General features: G+C 40.7%; 1 protein-coding gene across 1 annotated transcript in view; it reads left to right on the top strand.

Annotated features, from left to right (window-relative positions):
- Nucleotides 1-21587, top strand: part of ABCA4 (ATP-binding cassette, sub-family A (ABC1), member 4) — a 246946-nt gene that overhangs the window by 220472 nt on the left and 4887 nt on the right. Inside the window, exons 41-45 of the mRNA XM_006882479.1 lie at nucleotides 6325-6445; nucleotides 6894-6956; nucleotides 8499-8605; nucleotides 9812-9953; nucleotides 20703-20837. Of these exons, the coding sequence (XP_006882541.1) occupies nucleotides 6325-6445; nucleotides 6894-6956; nucleotides 8499-8605; nucleotides 9812-9953; nucleotides 20703-20837 (568 nt within the window). The remainder of the gene's footprint in view (nucleotides 1-6324; nucleotides 6446-6893; nucleotides 6957-8498; nucleotides 8606-9811; nucleotides 9954-20702; nucleotides 20838-21587) is intronic.

The raw sequence follows: 21587 nt of genomic DNA on the forward strand, positions 1-21587 counted from the left end.
TGAGGACGAAACAGGATAGGGAGGGTTCAGATCCATTGTTCATAGGGTCACTCCATGCCTCCTAACAACAACAGAGCGCTTAACCACTTGAGACACTCTGGGATCTGGAAAATTAGACATAGACTCTTATGCAGTGCAGGCCTTCTCTGACACACATGGATTGTCATGAGTCAAAATCAGTGGTTTTTGTTGTTAGTTTCTGTTTGGTTTTGAGGGTTTTTTGTTTGTTATGGTATGAGGTTAATGAATCCTCTAGTGCTGTAAGGAGCAGTGATGGTGTCTCATCCTGGGGGCGGGATGGGGTGACTGCTTACCTTGACTCTTGACCATGACTTCTTCCCTCAGGACCTGTGGCCTTTGCAGAGGGAGCGCTAGCCATTCAGACTAAATTTTCCTGGGTTTGGCCATTGAGTTCTGGAGCCTTTTGCTTCGTACCCTGGCATCCTCCCAAAGCCAAGTTTCTTTCACTCACTAACAAGGACAAGAGCTTTCTTAAAGTAAAAGTAGTCAGCCATACCTAAGCCTGAAACAGCTGCTTGCTTTGAGTATCAAGCTGATCATACAAGGCGTTGAAACAGACGAGGTAGAGAACTGTATAAAAGGAATATGTTGTTGTTGTGTGCCATCAAGTCGCTTGCAACTCATGTACCCTATGTACAAGAGCCCTAAACGCTGTTCTATCTTATGCCAACCTAGCCATCTCAAGCGCACTCATTCCCACCACTGCAGTCACAGAATCAATCCATCTCATTGAACGTCTTCCTCTGCTGCGCCATCCCTCCACTCTCCCAAACATGATGTCCCTCTCCAAGGACCAGTCCCTCCTTGCAACATACCCAAAGTATGTCAGATGAAGCTTCAGAATCCTTGACTCCACGGAACATTCTGGCTTCGCCTTCTCCAGGACAAACCTGCTTGTTCTCCTAGCAGTCCGTATGATTAGGTATTATTGGCATGACAAGAGTCCAGAATAAGAGCTGTATAGAAAAGTGATCTGGGGGAAGGGACTGTATAACAATGAAAGAACTTTTTTCCCAATTAAAAAAAAAATCAAACTGGGGGGAGAGGGGATGGGGGAAAATGTGCAACAATGACTGAATGGAAATCCAAATTCTTCATAAACTTTCATTAAAATCTAAAAAAAAAAAAGAAGCTAATTAAGTAAAAAAAGGGTAGATTAACTTTATATAGCACATTTAAAAAAATATTTCTATTCAGCATTATGATAAAACTATTACATTTAGCAACTGACAGCATGAATGAATAAAAATTTATGTTTAAAAAAAGCATCTATCTCTGAATCAAAAGCTAACTTTCAGAAACCTCCATGATTGCTTTTTAAAAAAAATTTCACCCTTCTTACTCCCTAGAAATGTTCCTTTTTGCATTCATAGTATTAGCATATTAAAGAGAGGTATACTAGTATACCTATATGGCACTTAAAACTGAGACCTTAAATTTGGAAACACAAATGAGGAGAAACAGTTGTAAGCAGATGATAATGATTGGAACATAAATATGAGAAGCATGAATGTAGGGGAAATTGGACATTATTAAGAAAGAAATGGAATGCATAAATATTGACATACTAGGTATTGGTGAAATGAGATGAATTGGCATGGGACATTTTGAATCACACAATTATATGATCTGCTATACTGGAGATGAAAAGGTGAGGAAAAACAGGGTCACATTCATACTTTAAAAATAATTTCTAGATCTATCTTGAAATACAGTGTACAGGGTTGTGAGCAACAGGATAATATCCATACACATACAAAGAAGACCTATTAATACTACTGTCATTCAAATATATGCAACAAAACCAACTTTTGCAGTCAGAAATTGATCAAACATGTAATCAAGATAGATGCATTAATAATAATGGGTGACTGGAATGCAAAAGTTGGGAACATGGAAGAAAGATAAGTAATTGTACAATAAATGATTTATTCATTGCAAATATCTTTTATAAGAAACATGCACAGTGACTATACACAGGGATTTCACATGATGGTATGCACAGGAATCAGATCTGTTACATCTGTAGAAAGAATTATTGGAGAAGCTCAATATCAGCTATGAAAACTCGGCCAAGTGAAGGGACTGTATGAAATAACATCTCGGGAACAGGTTTGAGGCCTTGAACTCTAATGAATGAAGACCAGATGAGCTGTGGGAGGATATTAAGATTCTTATCCAGGAAGAATGCAAAAGGTCATTTTAAAGACTGAAGAGGAAGAAAAGATGGAGATGGATGTCAGAAGAGACTCTGAATGTTGCATTAGAGCGCTGAGAAGCCAATGCAAATGGAAGAAAGCAGGAAGTAAAGGATTTGAACAAAAAAAAAAGTATTATAACAAAATGTGCAAAGAGCTGGAGTCATAAAATCTAAAGGGCCAAACTCGCTCAGCATTTCTTAAGCTGAAGGAACTGAAGAACAAATCCAAGCCTCTAGTTGCAATACTTAAGGAAGCTATGAACAGAGTATTGACTCATCCAGGAAACATTAAAAGACGATGGAGGAAGGGAGCTCTGGTAGCCTACTGGCAAGAAACTGTGCTGCAATACTGAAGGCATGAAGTTCAAACCAGATGCTCCACTGAAGAAGGAGGGGCAATCTCCTGTGCTAGTCAGATCCGACTTGATGGTACAAAACAACAACAAAAACAAAACAAAAAGATGGAAGGAATACTCAGACTCGCTATACCAAAAAGGATTGACTAACACAGAATTCATTAAGCAACAAGCGATCAAGAAGCAGTGGTGATGAAGAAAGAAGTTCAAGCTGCTCTGAAGGAATTGGCAAGAAACAAGACATATTTCTTCCCATTCCCTAGAAAAGATGGCCTGACAAAGTGTGGAAAATATCAAACAATAACACTAATATCACAAGCAAGTAAAATCCTGCTGAAGAATATCCAAAAATGACTGAAACATTACATTGACAGAACAACCAGAAATAAAAGCCAGTTTTAGAAGACGTATAACACTAGAAACATTATTGCCAATGTTGGATATAACTGAAAGCAAAGAATACCACAGGAATGTCTATCTGTGTTTCATTGACTATGAAAATGCATTTGACTGTGTGGATAACAACAAATTGTGTCCAGCCTTGAGAAGAATGAAAAATCCCAAAACAATTGATTGTACTCATGTGAAACCTATACTCAGACCAGGAAGCAGTCCTCAGAACAAAAAAAAGGAAACGCTGCATGGTTCAAAATCAGGAAAGGAGTGCCTCAGGGATGTGTCCTGTCTCCATACCTTTTGAATCTCTATGCAGAACAGATCAGCCTTTATGAGAAGGAATGTGGCATCAGGATTGGAGGAAGACCCATCAACATCCTGCATTATGCAGATGACACAAAACCTTGTTTGCTGAAACTGAGGAAGACCTGAAGTGTTTCCTGCACTTAGGAATTGAAATGCAACATCAAGAAGACAAAGTTTCTCATTACTGGGCCAATTGGCAGCACTGACTGGGAAAAAGTATTCGGTAATAACATATCAGATAAGGGACTTATATCCAGAATTTATGAAATACTTGAGCACCACAACAAGATAAAGGTAAATAATCCAATAGAAAAATGGGCACAGGATATGAACAGGCACTTCACCGAAGACGACATTCAGATGGCTAACAAGCACATGAAGAAATGTTCAAAATCCCTAGCCCTAAGAGAGATGCAAATTATAACAACTATGAGATATCATCTCACCTCAGTCAAAATAGCAAAATTTAACAGAACAGCAAGCAACAAATGCTGGCGAGGTTGTGGAGAAACTGGAACCCTGATTCACTGTTGGTGGGAATGTAAAATGGTGCAACCCCTGTGGAAAGCAGTATGGCGCTTTCTCAAAAAGTTGCAAATAGAGATACCATTTGACCCAGCAATTCCACTACTGGGAATATACCCTGAAGAGACCATAGCTGACATCCAAGCAGATATATGCACTCCCATGTTTATTGCAGCTTTGTTCACAATAGCAAGGAGTTGGAAATAACCTAAGTGCCCATCAACAAACGAATGGCTAGAGAAGCTGTGGTATATTCGCACAATGGAATACTATGCTGCATTAAAAAACAAGGAACTCATGCAATATTATTCAAAATGGTTGACTCTGGAGAACATTATGCTGAGTGAAATATCCCAGTCACAAAAGGACAAATATTACATGATGCCACTGTTGTAGAATGGGACTGTCCTTGGGGTTGGGGAGAGACTGAGTAAGATGGGTTCAATAATGTATACTGCACTGAAACAGAGGAGGGAGAAAACTGTGTAAAAGAGATATGTGACTAGGTATTTCTCTCATCACAGGAGTCTAGAGCGAGGGCTACACGGTGGAAGGAACCTGGGGGCGGGTTTGTAAAACAATGAAAGAATCTTTTCTTTTACTTTTCCATAATTTTTGACTCATGTACTTATAACTTGTTAGTTAAATTTGTGTCTTCTAGGTTGCAACCCCCCCATGATACATCTTCAGGGATATGAAATGTACGGCTAAGCACAATTAATAACAGTGTATCTAAATTCCAAAATCAATCTCCATAATAGTCTATGTGTTTCCTACTGCCAAAGGGGCCCTTTAGAGTAGTGAGAGAAGATCTTCACCCTGAAACCCACAGCGTCCCTTTTCAGCAGGAAGTAGCTAAGAGAATACGCCATCCCCTTTTCCTTATGAATCAGGGTGAAGTCTCTCTCAGGGAGGAGTGATAGGGAATGGCAAAGGACACACTGACAAAGGAGATTAATCAGAACTGACTTTGACAAGCACTGTGGCAATTGGACAATTAAAACAGACATTCAGATGGCGGGGAAGTAGATGCCACTCCTGTTTCCAAATCTGAATCAGTCTGGGAGCTCCACCACACACTGTGCACATTTGACACACCAGTTGCACAGTATTTAGCATCACAGTAACCCCAAGTTACCTCAGTACAACAAATTGACAGCTCAGTGCTGTACCACTTAGAAGAATGTTCATTCCCAACAACATTGTTTTGGGCAAGTCTGATGTCAGAGAGCTCTTCAAATTATTAAAGAGAAATTATGTCAGTTTGAAGACTAAGGTGAGCCTGATCCAGGCCATGGTATTCCAATCATTTGTTATGCATCTGAAAGTTGTACAATAAATAAGCATGACAGAATAATTGTGGTGTTGGAAAAGAGTACTAAATATCCTATGGACTGCTAAAAGAACAAATAGATATATCCTGAGAAGAGTACAGCCAGAGTACTCCTTAGAGGCAAGGATGGCAAAGTGTCATTTCACATGCTTTGTGCCTGTTGCAAGGGGAGGCTATTCCTATTCCTTGAAAAGGGACATGTTTGGAAAGGTCAACAAAGAGAGGAAGAGCCTCAATGCAATAGATTGATACAGTGACTGCAGTATGTATGTCAGAGATAATGAGGATGGCACAGGATAGGACAAGGTTCTGATTTGTTCATGGGGTCTATGAGTCATATTTGACTCAACGGCACCAAACAACAACAGCAGAGCCTAAGGCCTATTTTATAGATTTCATCCTCCACTGGCTGGGACTAAGGGAAATCACCTGATATTCTTTTTGCCTTGCTAATACCTTTTGGGTTTCCTCCTTCTTATGTTTGTGAATAGCCTGTGTCTCTGATAGGACATTGATATGATTTCATTCACCAAATCATAAGCCTCTTATATCAAAGAAAACCTGTAAGCAAATGTATGATCACCTTCATGTGAAACAGCTCTTTACTATTGTAATTTGCACACATTTTCCTGAGGGATGTTGCCATTTTGAGTCTCTAGAGGAAGTTATCCTGCTGGCAGTGCCAAGAAAAATCCCTTTTCCTTAATGTGTCTTTTCCTTAATAAGCTACTTTTCTTAGCTTTTTACAACTGCACTAGTTACTGTTTTTTCCCCTTCTATAACAGAAGTCAGTAACCTGTTGCCATGGATCCAATCCGGGAGTCCTCTAGCACAGAGTCAGACTACCCATAGGGTTTCCAAGGCTGTAATCTTTACAGAACACCATCACCTCTTTCTCCCTTGGAGCAGCTGCTGGGTTCCAAACGCAGATACTTCAGTTAGGAGCTGAGCACTTAACCACAGAAGTCCAGGGCTCCTAGGAGAGCACACAGTCAACTAACTCTAGCTTTAGAAGCTCACTCACTCTGGATTCGAGTGAGCTGTTTTTTGTCATTCAAGCCTTAGGGGATGGAAGCACAAACTAGGGTGGGGTGGCTGTAGGGTTGGAGAGAAATGGGAAGAAAGGTTAGAGGATCAGAGTAGGATGTTCCACACCAGTTTAACCTTGTCCTGTTTCCTTCCTTCAGGATTGGAGCTCCCACCAAGGAGCCCATTACTGATGAAGATGAGGATGTGGCTGAAGAAAGACAAAGGATTCTTAGTGGGGGAAATAAAACTGATATCTTAAGGCTCCATGAGCTAACCAAGGTAAGAAAACAGGCATGGGCCTGTTCCTTGGAACTGCCTGCTGGATCTGCAGATGGCCCAGCTTTGGAATTTGCTTTCTGTAGATCAAGCAGTAAATTTTTGCAAGCAATTAATTTTATTTTATTGGACTTGGCCTGTCTGTTTTGTCAAAATCTTCCCAAAAACATCTAATCCCAGTGCATTTTCCCCTGGAGATTATTCTGGGTAAAGCACAGAACTTCAGAGGGAGCTGCCCACCACCCATCACTGATCTCCTTTTGTTCAGCATTGTATGGGTCAGCTTCCAGCCTCAGCTTTGCTGATGGGGCCCTTTACATTTCTTTTTAATGCTTTTACTCAGCACCTCTCTAAATACTGTGCCACTCTTCCCTAAACCTCTTCACCTCCATGTCCATTCCCTACACTAACACTGTTCCAGTTTTAAGTTCCGTTTCTCTGGGTCTTACAGGTTTATTCCGGAACCTCCAGCCCAGCGGTAGACAGGCTGTGTGTGGGAGTGCGCCCAGGAGAGGTGCGTACTCTGGAGGCCGCATGGAAAGGGCTTTAGAAAATTAAGACCTGTTCATGCACATCTCTTCTTCCTTCTGAGGCAGTGCTGTCTAGCAGAAACATAACACAAGCTGCATATGTAGATATAAATTTTCTAATAGCTACAGTGAACACTAGTGGTTTAATGGAAAAGGAGTTGTGCTTGCTACCAAAGGCAGGGTTTTCGAATCCACTAGCTGCTCCACAAGAGAAAAATGGGCAATTTCCTCTTAGACAATTGACAATCTCTGAAAACCCACTGAAGGGTTAGCTATACAGTCATCTGACTTGATGGCAATAGCTACAGTGGGCTTAAATGAAATCAGGTAGGGGTTAGCTCTATTGTACATAGAGTTGTTATGAGTCAGAGTTGGCTCAGTGGCACCTAACAACAATAATAGCTACATGACAAAAGGAAATCTCTCTCTCATTGGAACCAATTCATAGCTGGCCCTCTTCATTGGGTTTCTGAAGGTATAAATCTCACAAGAGGAATGTTCATCCTTCTCTCTCAGAGCTGTTTGTGAATTTGACCTGTCAGAGAGGTGCTGCCTTTGTATTAGCACACAGCTCCTTATGGACAATGCTCATTTTGGTAATATATTTTGTTTTACCTAATATATTAAAAATATTACCATTTCACCATGTAGTCAATATAAAACATTATTCATGAGATCATTTATGCTCTTTATTGTTGTTTTATGTCTTCAGAATCCAGTGTGTGTTTTTACATTTAGGGTACATCTTAATTCAGATGAGATATAATTCATTCAAGTGATACATAGCCACACGTGGCCTCGTCATGTCCCTCAAGTTTGGTCGTGTTCTCAGAAGGGGTCAGTCCTGGCAAAAGTCCAGGAAAGATGAAGAGTCAGGGAAAGAAAGGAAGACTCGTAATGGTTTGACATAGTGACTATAACAAAGAGCTCAAGCATATCAGAAATGATGAGGATGGTACAGGATGGGGCAAGGTTCAAATCTGTTTTTCCTAGAGTCACTATGAGTCATAGTCCACTTGATGGCACCTAGCAACAAGAAGATCTAGACCCATGTTCTTCTCCAACCCTCCACGGCATCTCTTTCCAACTCATCTGCATAGTCTCCTGACAAACCAAGCAACTTGTGGTTTAGCATTGTTCCGTCTTCTTTCATCCATGCCTACATTGCACACATGCATAGCATGCACTTTTCCTGACTGATCATCTGCAAATACCTTACAGTATCTTTTAAACTCTATAGAAAAGCATGTTCTCATTGAAACTCTTCCTCATTCTCCCAGGTAGAGTTGTCCCTCTTGAGCTTTCTTCATAACCACAATGCTACCAGTGTATAATGTGCTCACTCATTACAAATCTCTCTCCCCCTGCTAACCTGTAAGTTTCTTGAGGACGAAACTATGGCTTTCTTTCTTTGTCCAGTCCCATGCCTGGTAAATTAAGGGCTTTATAAATTCATGCATGGATGAAAGAGGAGGGAAGAAATGTGTATTCCTGGGACAAGGCTAATTCTGTATCTTCTCCCATAGTGCTTTGGCCTGCTGGGAGTGAATGGTGCTGGAAAGACAACCACATTCAAGATGCTCACTGGGGACACCTCAGTGACCTCAGGAGATGCCACAGTGGCAGGCAAGAGGTAAGTGTCCTCTTCTTGCTCCTCCCATGTCAAGGTGTCTCCCATACATCCTGGACTGTGTCCCTTTCCCGGAAGATGGAGGCTTCTCATCAGACCCCAGTATCTGAAACACTGAAAGGTCTGTTTAGAGGAATGTGTATCATGTACAGCAGGGTCCAGGAAGTTAAAAACATGGAGCCTATGGGATAGTGCAAGGTCAGCAGGGGTTTGTTCTGTTGTACTTAGGGACAATAAGAGTTAAAGCCAACTTGCCAACACCTAGCAACAGCACCATGTAGAAACCGAGTTGAATTGAGATTGATTGTTAAGCATATTCAAAGGCAGTCTTGCCACAGCCAGGTCTGGGCAGGGGTCTTGGGCCTGAAGAAAGTTTTAGGAAACACCAAATCAGTTTCATCTTTTTGGGTCATGGACTCCTTTGAATATCTGACAAAAACTTGTACCCTCTTCTCAGAAAAAAACCTTCTATTCCTGCTTCCCCTCGTTACTTCCCTTCCACATGTTTTTGCAAGTAGTTTCTGAGAGTGTGCTAAATCCTAAAGACAGGTTCAAACCACTGAGCTTTCAGTTAGCAGCTGAGGGCTTAAGCATTAACACCACCAGAGTGCCCTATTTTGGTCAGAAGAGGTAAATAGAACCCAGTTCACCCATTTCTCCCACCCTCCTCTTGTTTTGGATGGTGATTTGATTCATTCTCCCTTCTTCAGCTGTGCTTCTGCCAGTTATTCAGGATCCAAAAGTTTACCTCCATTGCAAAGCAACCATGCTCACAAATGTCTGCAAGGGACTAAAAAAAGCGCGTGCGCGCGCGTGCGCGCGCACACACACACACACACACACACACACACACACACAAAACACAAAGGAAGAAACACTGACGTGTTTTCTTAAACCTGATTGGTTCTGAAACACTGACTGTGTTTTCTTAAACCTGATTGGTTCTTTTTCTTAAACTCATCATATGAAGTGAATTTATCATAAACAAAGTTATTCTTTGAGCAACTAGGATTCAGTGTATCCTAGGCACTGAAAAATGTTTCAGAATCAGACTAGATTCCAAGTTCAGAACTCATGCAGTTCATCACTTTCTAGCAAAAGGACCCTTGCTTTGATCCCCAAATGCTGTGCCATAGAAGCATCTCCAGTCTCAGCTCAGCAGTTACCCTTCAATGGAGGAAACTCACTGATTGTTCTTTCCTCTCACAGTATTCTAACCAACATTTCTGACGTCCATCGAAATATGGGCTATTGTCCTCAGTTTGATGCAATTGATGACCTGCTCACAGGGCGCGAACATCTTTACCTTTATGCCCGGCTTCGAGGTGTGCCAGCAAAGGATATTGAGAGGGTAAAAATTGTTTGTTGTGGTCACTTGTAAATTGGTAAACTCTAATTCTGTTCTTGAGAGTGAACTCATTTGTTGTTATGTATATGCTGTTGAGCCACCTGTAACTCCTAGCGACCCTATGTACAACAGCCCTAAACCCTGCTCTATCCTGTGCCAATATAACTGTCTCTGACACACCTACCCCGACTACTACCAGTCAGTGAATCAATCTGCCTCTTGAGGGTCTTCCTCTCCTACACTGTCCCTCCACCCTCCCAACCATGTTGTCCCTCTCCAAGGATTGGTCCCTCCTTGCAACATGACCTAAGTGTCAGATGAAGCTGCAGAATCCTTGCCTCCAAGGAACAGCCTGGTTTAACCCACTCTAGGACAAACCTGTTCATTTTTTTAGCAGTCCATGGTATATTCAATACTCTTCTCCACTGCTCAAAGGCATCAATTTGACCACCGCTCAAAGGCATCAATTCTCCTTCTATCATCCCTAGTCATTGTCCAGCTGATGCATAGCAAGTGAGTGCAAAGACCATGGACTGTATCAGGTGCACCTAAGTCTCCAGAGTGATCATTGCTCATCAGTTCTTTGCAGTGGTCTCTAATAGCAGACTTTCCCATTGCAATACTTCTTTTGATTTCCTTGCTGCTGGTGCCAAGAGTGTTGACTGTGGAGCCAAGCAAACTAAAGCTGTTAATAGTCTGTCTCTTCACCATCCATCATGATGCTGCCAATTGGTCCAGTTTTCTTGAGATTGAGCCTCAGTCCATATTGAAGGCTGCATTCCTTGACCTTCTGCAACAAGCATTTCAGGTCCTCCTCAGTTTCAGCAAGCAGGTGTGTCATCTGCATAATGCAGATTGTTGATGAATCTTCCTCCAATTCTGATGCCACATTTCTCCTCATAGAGCCCAGACTCCCAGATAATCTGTTCTGCATATAGATTGATAGAACTCATTTAGAGAAGAGAAAACTGGAGCATGTTAATCCATTCATTCATTCAATGGATGCTTATCGAGTGGCTACTATGAGCCAAATAGTCTCAGAGCCAGAAGTGTAACAGTGAACAAAATGCCCACATACAAAAAAGTCTCTGCCATCATATCTAGTTTGCATTTGTTTTTTGACCCAGAAGTTTCATTTCTGGGGAATTATGCTGGAGGAACACCTCCACCAGTATAATAATGAACAAATTATTCACGATAGCATTATTTGTAAATGCAGGATATTGGAAACTCCTAAGTATTCAGATAGAGAAGATAGGTTGAATAATGCATGGTACATAGACACAGTGAAGGTCTGTGCAGCCGTAAAAAGAATGAAGATCTCCGGACCAATATGGAATGATTTGCAAGGGTAACAGTGAAACAAAGTAGTGAGAAAAAGAATCTACGTAAAATTCTACATTTTATGTAAAGAAGGAAAAATAAGAGAAAGCATGCATATGTCTGTTTATCTTTACAAATCAGAAAATAGGAAGGATGAATAAGAAAACAGTGATACAGTGATCTATAAAAGGGAAATGGAATAAAAAGGAAATATGAGGGAGTCACACATATCATATGTTTTTATACAGTTTTGACTTTGGGAAGTATGGTAATGTTCTACATGTTCTAAATAGATAATGAAATACATAAGAACAAGAAAAGAGTTAAAATGAAAATGAAAATAAAGCCTATCACTGACACAACCTGACTTAGTTTAGCCCAGCTGTATTTCAAATTAATACCATGATCACAATGAGGGGAATGATTGCTGAGAAGCGTGTCTGACTGGACAGGACACCCTCAGTATGGAATGGGTGGAGAATACAAAACCTGAAATATTTCTTATAAATTTGATTTTTCATAATAATTTAAGTGATTCTGAAGCAATATTGTTGTTGTTGTTGTGTGCCATCGAGTAGCCTGCAACTCATAGTGATCCTATGTACAATAGCTCTGAACCCTGCCCTATCCTGAGCCACTCTTACTGTCTCTAACATACCTACCCCCGTTTCCCCAGTTACTGTGTCAATCTATTTCACCCAGAGTCTTCCTCTCCTGTGCTATGCCTCCACCCTTCCAAGCATGATATCCTTCTCCAAGGACTGGTCTCTCCTGGCCATGTGCTCAAAGTATGTGAGACAGAGCTTAAAAATTCTTGCCTCCAAGGAGAAACTTAGTTTTACCCTCTCTAAGACAGACCTGTTTGTTCTCTTGGCAGTCCATGGTATGTTCAAGACTCTTCTCCAGCACCACAATTCAAAGGCATCGATTCATCTTCTGCCATACTTAGTCATTGTCCAGCTCTCTGATGCATAGCAAGTAAGACCATGGCCTAAATTAGGCAGACTTTAGTCTCTAGACTGACATCATTGCTCTTCAGCACTCTGAAGAGGTCATTGACAGCAGATTTCTGTAATGCAATTCATCCTTTGATTTTCTGACTGCTAATGCCAAGAGTATTGATTGTGGAGCCGAGCAAGCTGAAATTATTAACAACTCCAATCTCTTCTCTATCTATCATGCTGCTGCTGATTGAGCAAATGAGTAAATGCATTGATGCTATTGGAAATCAGAGTTCTCAGTGCAGAATAAAAGACATACAAACAAGGACGGGGTGTAGGCAAGAAAGAATCCTTTGGCAGTGGACTGAAATTAGAGTTCTCATTGTGCACTTATGTTGTTACGTGGCATCGAGTCATAAACAACCCATAGATGACCTTCTAGCAGGTTTTTAGAGACAGTAAATTGTCTAAGAGGAAATTACCCATCTTTCTCCTGTGGAGCAGCTGGTAGGTTCAAATCACCTTTGGGTTGACAGCACAGCGCTTATCTCTAGGCCATCAGAGCTCTCTGTGGACACATGACTTCTAAAATATTTATGTATATGTCTTTATGTATGCACATATCTATGCTCTGACATATTGAATACGTGTGTATAGACATATATAAAATCTGGACGGATGAGCCAGAAAACAGTAATTTTGTGATCTACAAAAGGGAAGTGGATAAAAAGGAAAAGAGAGGAAGAAACTATTCTGTGATGGTATCTTATTTGTATAGTTTTGACTTATGTAATGTTAATGTTCCACAGGTTCAAAATAGAAAATTACATCAATAGGAACAAAAATAGATAGATGACTAGGTATGTGCATGAGCCAGAATAGACTTTATAGCAACTAGCTATTATGTGTCTATATGCATATACATTTTCCCAGCTCTGACAAGAAACAAAAATACTCCCAATAACAATGAGCACACCTGTGGTGCCAAACCAAACCTATCGATGAGTAGACTATGACTCTTAACCGTCCTCTATCAAGTCTCCTGCAGAACACTTGGTGGATTCAAACTGCTGACCTTTTGAATAGCAGAGCAACATGTAACACACCATGCCATTGTGGTGCTCAGAAAAACGATTCCTTCAAGATCTGAGATAGCATAATTATAAAATATGCCTGAAACCTATTATTTTGCCAGAAAGTAAGGAAATGCATAAAACGTAATGGTTGTTGTTGTTATGTGTCATCGAGTCATTTGCGACTCATAGCAACCCTATGTACAACAGCCCTAAACCCTGCTCTATCCTGTGCCAATTGCACTGCGTCTGACACACCCATTCTGATTACCCCAGTCACTGAATCAATCCACCTCATAGAGGGTCTTCCCCTCCTGCGCTGTCCCTCCACCCTACCCAGCATGATGTCCCTCTCCAAGGACCTGTCTCTCCTTACAACATGTCCAAAGTATGTCAGGCGAAGCCCCAGAATCCTTGCCTCCAAGGAGTAGCTGGTTTAACCATCTCTGGGATGAATCTGTTTGTTTTCTTGGCAGTCCACGGTACATTCAATACTCTTCTCCAGCACCACAGCTCAAAGGCATCAATTCTCCTTCTATCCTCCCTAGTCATTGTCCAACTCTCTGATGCATAACAAGTGATTGCAAAGACCATGGCCTTTTTCAGGCACACCTTAGTCTCCAGAGAGACACCGTTGCTCTTGAGTACTTTAGAGAGGTCCCTGACAGCAGACTTTCCCATTGCAATACGTTTTTTTTATTTCCTGACTGCTGGTGCCAAGAGTGTTGACCATGGAGCTGAGCAAACTGAAGCTGTGAACAATCTCAATCTCTTTGCCATCCATGCTGATGCTACCACTTGGTCCAGTGGTGATAATCTTTGTCTTTTTGATATTGAGCCTCAGTCCATACTGAAGGCTGCAGTCCTTGACCCTCTGCAGCAAGTGCATGAGGTCCTCATCAGTTTCAGCAAGCAGGGTTGTGTCATCTGCATAACGCAGATTGTTAATAGATCTTCCACCAATCCTGATGCCACACTTCTCCTCATAGAGCCCAGCCTCTTGGATAATCTGCTCTGCATACATGTTGAAAAGGTATGGAGATAGGACACATCCCTGGCGTACACCCTTCCCAGTTTTGAACCATGCAGTGTTTCCTTGCTCTGTTCTGATGACTGCCTCTTGGTCCAAGTATAGGTTTCACATTAGCACAATTAAATGTTCTGGGATTCCCATTCTTCTCAGAGTCAGCCACAGTTTGTTATGATCCACACAGTCAAATGCCTTTGCATAATCAATGAAACACAGATAGACATTCTTCTAGTACTCCCTGCTTTCAGCTAAGATCCATCTAACATCAGCTCCAATATCCCTAGTACCACTACCCCTTCTAAACCCAGTCTGGACTTCCGGCAGTTCTCTGCTGATGTACTGTTCCAGTCGTTTTTGGATAATCTTCAGTAGAATCTTGCTTGCATGTGAAATCAATAATATTGTTCTGTAGTTTCCACACTCTGTTGGGTCACCCTTTTTTGGAATAGGAACAAATATAGATCTCTTCCAGTCAGTTGGCCAAGTGGTTGTTCTCCAGATTTCTTGGCACAACTTGGTGAGCACATCCAGGGCAGCATCTGTTAGCTGAAATACGTCAATTGGTATACCATCTATTCCAGGGGCCTTATTCTTTGCTATTTCCTTCAAAGCAACTTGAACTTCTTTCCTCACCATAGGCTCTTGCTCAAATGTTTTTATTAAATTCTTCTGTATCTGCCAATTCCTTTCGATACAATGATTCAGTATAGTCCTTCCATCTTCTTTTAATACTTCCTGGAATGGAGCTATAAAAAAATAATATCGCAGGAGTCACTTTGAATAGGTATCCACTAGCCAAATACGGGATAATTCAACCGTCAAAATAGTTAAGTACCATGATTAATTTATAAGCCATTACAAGGAGAGTAAGAACCCATAAAGCCAGATAATTATAAAAAAATAAATAAACAGTAGTGAAGACAGGGTTCCCAAGTACAGTTTAATGCTGAAGCCTATGTTAACAGCAACTCAAATAATTAGACAGGAACTTTGAGGCAGAGAAATGCGTTCATAATAGGGAAGGAACAACTTAGAAGAGGAAAGTAAGAATAGTTTCACAGCTCAAGAACAGACTATAATCAGTGTCTATGAATTGTTCATGTAGAAACAGTTGAATTGGTGCATGTGCTGCTGTATAGAGGCTCAACAATAACAAAATAATTTGGCAAAATGGCTCAGAGCCAACTTGTTAGAGTGAAAGAAATGCAGAAGGTGAAAAGCCAGGGTTTTACAACCAACAAAGTAAAGATTAGGTTGTGTAAGAGTCGTTGTTATTAGGTATCATTGAGCCACTCATGACTCTTATTGATTCTGCAAATGACAGATCTGAACCCTGTCCTATCTTGCACCAACCCTCTTGAACCCATTGCCACAGTCACTGTATCATTTTATCCATCTGAGAGTCTCTTCTTTCGGGACCCTCCACTTTTCCAAGCATGATATCTCTTTCCAAGGAATAATCTCTCGTAACAACATGCCCAAAGTATGTGAGATGAAACTTCACCATCCTTGCCTCCAAGGAGCACTGTCATTGCACCTTCTCCAAGATATATAGTTTTATTATTTTGGCAGTCCATTAAATATTCAGCACTCTTCTCCAACACCACAATTCAAAAGCATCCATTCTTCTTTCTTCATCCTTATTCATTGTCCAGTTCTCAGTTGCATAGCAGGTGGGTGATTAGAAAAACCAGGGCTTGAGTCAGGTACATTTTCATTTTTAAACTGACATCATTGCTCTTCAGGACTTTGGAGAGTTCTCTGACAGCAGACTTTCTGAATGTTTTATGTCTCTCGATCTCCTGATTTCTGGTACCAAAGGGGTTGGATTAACTAAGATTAAGTCATTGACAATTTCAGTCTTTTCTCCACCTATCATGATGTTGTCTATTTGTCCAGTGGTGAGGATTTTTGTTTTCTTGATGTTGATATGTAATCCATATTGAAGGTTGTAGTCCTTGGTCTTCTCCAGTAAGCACCTCAAGTCTTCATTTTCAGCAAACAGTGTTGTGTCATCTGCATAATGAAGCTTGTTTATGAGTCTTCCTCCAGTCATGATGCCACATTCTTCTTCATAATGTCCAGCTTCTCAAATTATTTGCTCAGTATACAGATTGAATAAATGTGGTGAAAGAGTCCAGCCCTAACACATAACATTCTCTATTTTAAACCAGTTAGTGTTCCCTTATTCTGTTCAGACAACAACAGCTTCTTGGTCCAGGATAGATTTTGTATAAGCATAATTAAGTGTTCTGGGATTCTTATTCTTTTCAATATTAGCCATAACTTGTTATTATCCATGTAGTCAAATACCTTTACACAGTCAGTAAAACATTTTTCAGGTATTCTCTACTTTCAGTCAGGACCCATCTAACATCAGCAATGATATCTCTGGTGCCATAGCCTCTTCTAAATCCAGCTTGAACTTCTGGCAGTTTTCTATGAATGTTCTAACTGGTTTTGAATGATCTTCAGCAATATTTTGCTTGCATGTGATATTGTTGATAATTTCCACATTTTGTTGGATCACCTTTCTTGAGAATATCGATCTCATCCAATCAGTTAGCCTGATGCCTGTCTTGCAAATTTCCTGACATAGACTGCTAAGCATGTCCAGAGCTGCATCTGTTAGTTGAAACATTTAAATTTGTATTCCATTAATTCCTACATCTTATTTTTTTATCAATACCCTCATTGCAGCTTGGACTTCTTCCCTTATCTCCATTGGTTCTTTATCATATGCTGATTCCTGAAATATTTCAGTGTTGGCAAGTGCTTTTTGGCCCAGTAGTTCTGTATTTTTTCCATCTTTTTTTATGCTTCATGGATCTTTCAAGATTTTTCCTATAGTACCTCTCAATATTGCAACCATCAGGTGAAGTCCATGTATATAGTTTCTATCTGTGCTTCTTAAAGAAGGCATTTGCAATGAATAAATGAATGAATGTACAAATTTCAATAATTTGATATCCAGCCTCATTTCTATCCCCATGTCCATTATTTCCAACTACCATTCCTTCTGCTTTGTTTCCAACTTTTTCATTCCAGTCACTGAATTTATTAATGCATCTTGAGTGCATGTTTGATCAATTTCAGACTGCAAAAGTTGGTAGAATTCCTCATCTTTCTCATCTTTGGCTTTAGCTGTTAGTGTATATATTTAAATAATAGTTGTAGTAACAGGTCTTACTTGTATGCATATGTATAGTTTCCCATCACTTAAAAGACCAATCATTTCATGATAGATCTTGTAACAACCTTTTTTTAAAAAATTTATTTTATTTCATTATTTTTTGTGTGTACCATCAAATCAGATCAGACTGGTACAGGAGGAGATTGTTCCTCCTTCTCCAGCAGAGCATCTGGTGGATTTGAACTGTGCACCTCTGAGACTGTAATTGCAGCTTCTTGCCACTAGGCCACCAGAGCTCGTGTGTAACAACCTTTTAAAATATGCATGCAACACCACTCCTCTTCAACTTTTCATTCCCAGAATAGTATATGATTGTTTGATTCAAAGTGGCAAATTTCAGTCCATCTCAGCTCACTAATGCCTACAATGTCTATATTTATCCATTCCATTTCATTTTTTAAAGTTTCCAGTTTTTCTATATTCATACTTTTTACATTCCACATTCCAGTTATTAGTGGATGTCTGCAGCTGTTTATCCTTATTTTCAAATTACTTCCCATCGGGGCTCTACTTCTAATACTATATTATACTATACTATACTATACTATACTATACTATACTATACTATACTATACTATACTACTACTAATACCAGCTACCCGTGTTCCTCTATTGTTCATAGGATTTTCTAAGGCTTATTACCTCAGAAGTGGATGGTCAATCCTGCTTCCTAGTCTGTCTTAGTCATTAGTGGTTGCCAATTCTAGTGAACGTTTTTTAGAAGAAAGAGAGTTACATGTTCTGAAAATATCTTCCTAAAGATGATTTTGTTAGTTGCAAGGGGAATGAATGCAACAGAGAAAATCGGGTAACATCTTGACCAGGTGATGAAAATTATAATATTGGGTGAGAGACATATGGTACAGAAGCACATGTGATGCTCTGAGAAGGACCTAACTTCCTCTGGATGCTATTTCGAGCAGGAATATGAATATAAGGAAGCAGCAAATGAATTCCAAATGAGAAGCATATTCTTTGAAAGTATTTAAATCTTAAAAGACAACAACAATAAAATGTTATCAAATAATCTGAATAGCAGAAAGGAAATAGACATAATGACTACACGTAATACTGACCCTAGGCTGTTTCCCTCCTGGAAAGAGAGGGAAATTTCACAAAAGAACATTTATTGAGTCAGTTAACAAAAAAACTGAACTATGAATTATTTGAAAAAACAAAGTAAACCACTGCATCTGAACTGATTCCAACTCATAGGAGTGTGACATCAGGATGGGAAGAAGACTCATCAACAGCCTTCTTTATGCAGATGACACAACTTTGCTTGCCGAAATGGAGGAGGACCTGAAATTTTTGTTATTAAAGGTCAAAGACTGCAGTGCTCAATATGGATTGAGGCTCAACATCAAGAAAACAAAGACTGGCAGCACCATGATAGATGAAAAAGAGATTGAAATTATTAACAACTCCATCTTGCTTGGATCCACAATCAACACTCTTGGCAACAGCAGTCAGGAAATCAAAAGGTGAACTGCAGTGGGAAAATCTGCTGTTAGGGACCTCTCCAGAGCACTGAAGAGCAACGATGTCAGTCTAGAGACCAAGGTGCATCTAATCCATGCCATAGTTTTCACAATTACTTGCTGTGCATTGGAGGGCTGTACAATAATGAAGGATAACAGAAGAAGAACTGAAGCCTTTGAGCTGTGGGATTGTAGCAGAGTATTGAGCATACCATGTACCATGGACTTCTACGAGAACAAAGAGGTCTGTTCTGGAGAGGGTGAAAATAGGTTGCTCCTTCGAGGCAAGGATTGTGAAACTCTGTCTCACATACTTTGGCATGTTGCCAGGAGGGACCAGTCCTTGGAGTAGGATATCATGCTTGGAAGGGTAAAGGGTCAGAGAAGGTGAGGGACTGACACAGTAACTGGAGTAATGAGGAGTAGGTGTGTGTTGGAAACAGTGAGATTGGTGTAGGATAGGGCAGGGCTAAGGGCTATTGTTCATAGTGTCGCTATGAGTTGCAGGTGACTCAGTAGCACATAACAATATGTGAACCCTATAGCACAAAGTAGAGCTGCCCCATAAGATTTCCAAGTTATGGCTCTAAAATAATATAAGTTTATGGAAACAGAGTGATATAACTTTCTCCCATGAAGCATTGGAGAGTTAGAACCACTAATCTTCTGGTTACCAACCAGTGCCTTAGGTGCATTATCAGGGCTCCTCCATAAGTCATAGATTAAAGCACTGCAAAGATGTTAAATTTATTAAACTTGATAACTGTATAGTATTTAAATGATAGAATATATTTCTACTCTTGGGAAAAACAATGAGATACTACACATGAATGATCATAGTGTATCACCTACTCACATTACGTTTGAAAAGTGTGTGTGTGTGTGTGTGTGTGTGTGTGTGTGTGTGTAAGAAAGAAAGTAAATAAAAGACATCTAAATTTTCTTCATACTATTATACTTTTCTGTAACCATTTCCAAATAGAAAGTAAAAAATAATATCATAATCCCTATCTTGATAAAGCTTACATTCCACTACCATCAATTTAATTCTGACTCAGTGACCCTCCATTGGGTCTCCAAGGCTGTAAATCTTTGCAGGAAGAGATTGCCCGCCTTTCTCTCAAGGAGCAGCTGGCGGAGTCCAACTGCTGACCTTCTGTCTGGCAACATAACACATGATGTCCTATGGCACGAGATGTTATCTGATATCAAGTTGATTCTGTTTTAGAAACAGAGTAGAACTCCCATAGGGTTTCCAAGTTGGTAGATATCTACAGGCGCAGACTATTTTCTCTTTAGCCTGCTGAGCAGCTGGTGCGTTTAAAACATTGACCTCTCCATTAGTAGCCCAATGCTTAAAGTACAGCACACCCAGGGCTCCTTAGAAATAGATAAAAAGTAAATTATATCTTGCCATTGTTATGTAGTACCAAGTCAGAGCTGCTTCTGCATAGATGTATAGCCTTGGAGCCCAGTGAGGCAATTCTAACCCAACATATGGGTCACAGTGGGTGAGAACTGATTGACCAACAGCAGTGGGCTTGGGGCTCTAAGGCACAGAATGGAAAGGAAGGGTATGAGAAGGCATGAGCCAGGTGGCTGTACTTCAGCTGAATCAGCACCTCCTGGTGACTGAGATCTTTCACTCAAGGGGTGTTTGGAGTGTTTGCTTGCTTGTCTTCCCCAAACTGGATTTCTTCTTCTCCCTTAGGTTGCAAACTGGAGTATTCAGAGTCTCGGCCTTTCTTTCTACGCTGACCGCCTGGCTGGCACATACAGTGGGGGCAACAAGAGGAAACTTTCCACGGCCATTGCGCTGATTGGCTGCCCGCCACTGGTGCTGCTGGTGAGGGGCACTGCACAGGGTGGGAGGCCCAGGGCTTAAACCAAAGGCATCATCTTTTTCTATGGGGAGACCAGCTCTGGGTCAGCAAATTTCAAGAATGCAGCAGTTTGTTTCTCATGTGGGCTGCACCCTATCATTCATTTTTAGTAAATCGGTCCAGTTTTCAGCTCACAGACCTTGGATGAAACTGTAGCCACAATACATCCTCCCTGAGAGTCCCCTGTGGGGCTGTGAACACACAGCAAGGAAGCTTGGCCAGCTGTGTGGAAATGGCAGAGCTGGATCAGAAGTGGCTCCTGCCTGAGGAGCTCTGTTTGCACTGTGACATGAGCAGGAGCATTGACCTGGGTCAAAGAGCAGGTCATAGAACAGACCTGGTCATGTGATACGCACCTGGCTTAGACAAGGCCTGAGACCCTGGCCTCATGTGGTCTAAAGTTCACAAGATGAGAACCAAAAGCAAAAGAAACAAACAACAAACCAGCTGTCATTGAGTCAAGTCTATGGCAGCCCCATAAAATCCAGTAAGACCATGTTCCGTAGAGTTTTCTGTAGCTGATTGTTTGAGTTACCAGGTCCTTTACCCAAGACACCACTGGGTCAACCCAAACCTCCATGCCTTCGGTTGGCAGCTGAATTCATGAACTCAGGGTTTCATAGGACTAGAAGGGAACCTAAAAAGTCACACAAGCCATCTCCCTGTCTCTTTACACATATTTGTAGAGGGTTATAAAATAAAATAAAATTTAT

This window comes from Elephantulus edwardii, unplaced genomic scaffold, assembly GCF_000299155.1.
Source record: "Elephantulus edwardii isolate Elephantulus edwardi_28Jun2011 unplaced genomic scaffold, EleEdw1.0 scaffold00020, whole genome shotgun sequence".
NCBI lineage: Eukaryota > Metazoa > Chordata > Mammalia > Macroscelidea > Macroscelididae > Elephantulus > Elephantulus edwardii.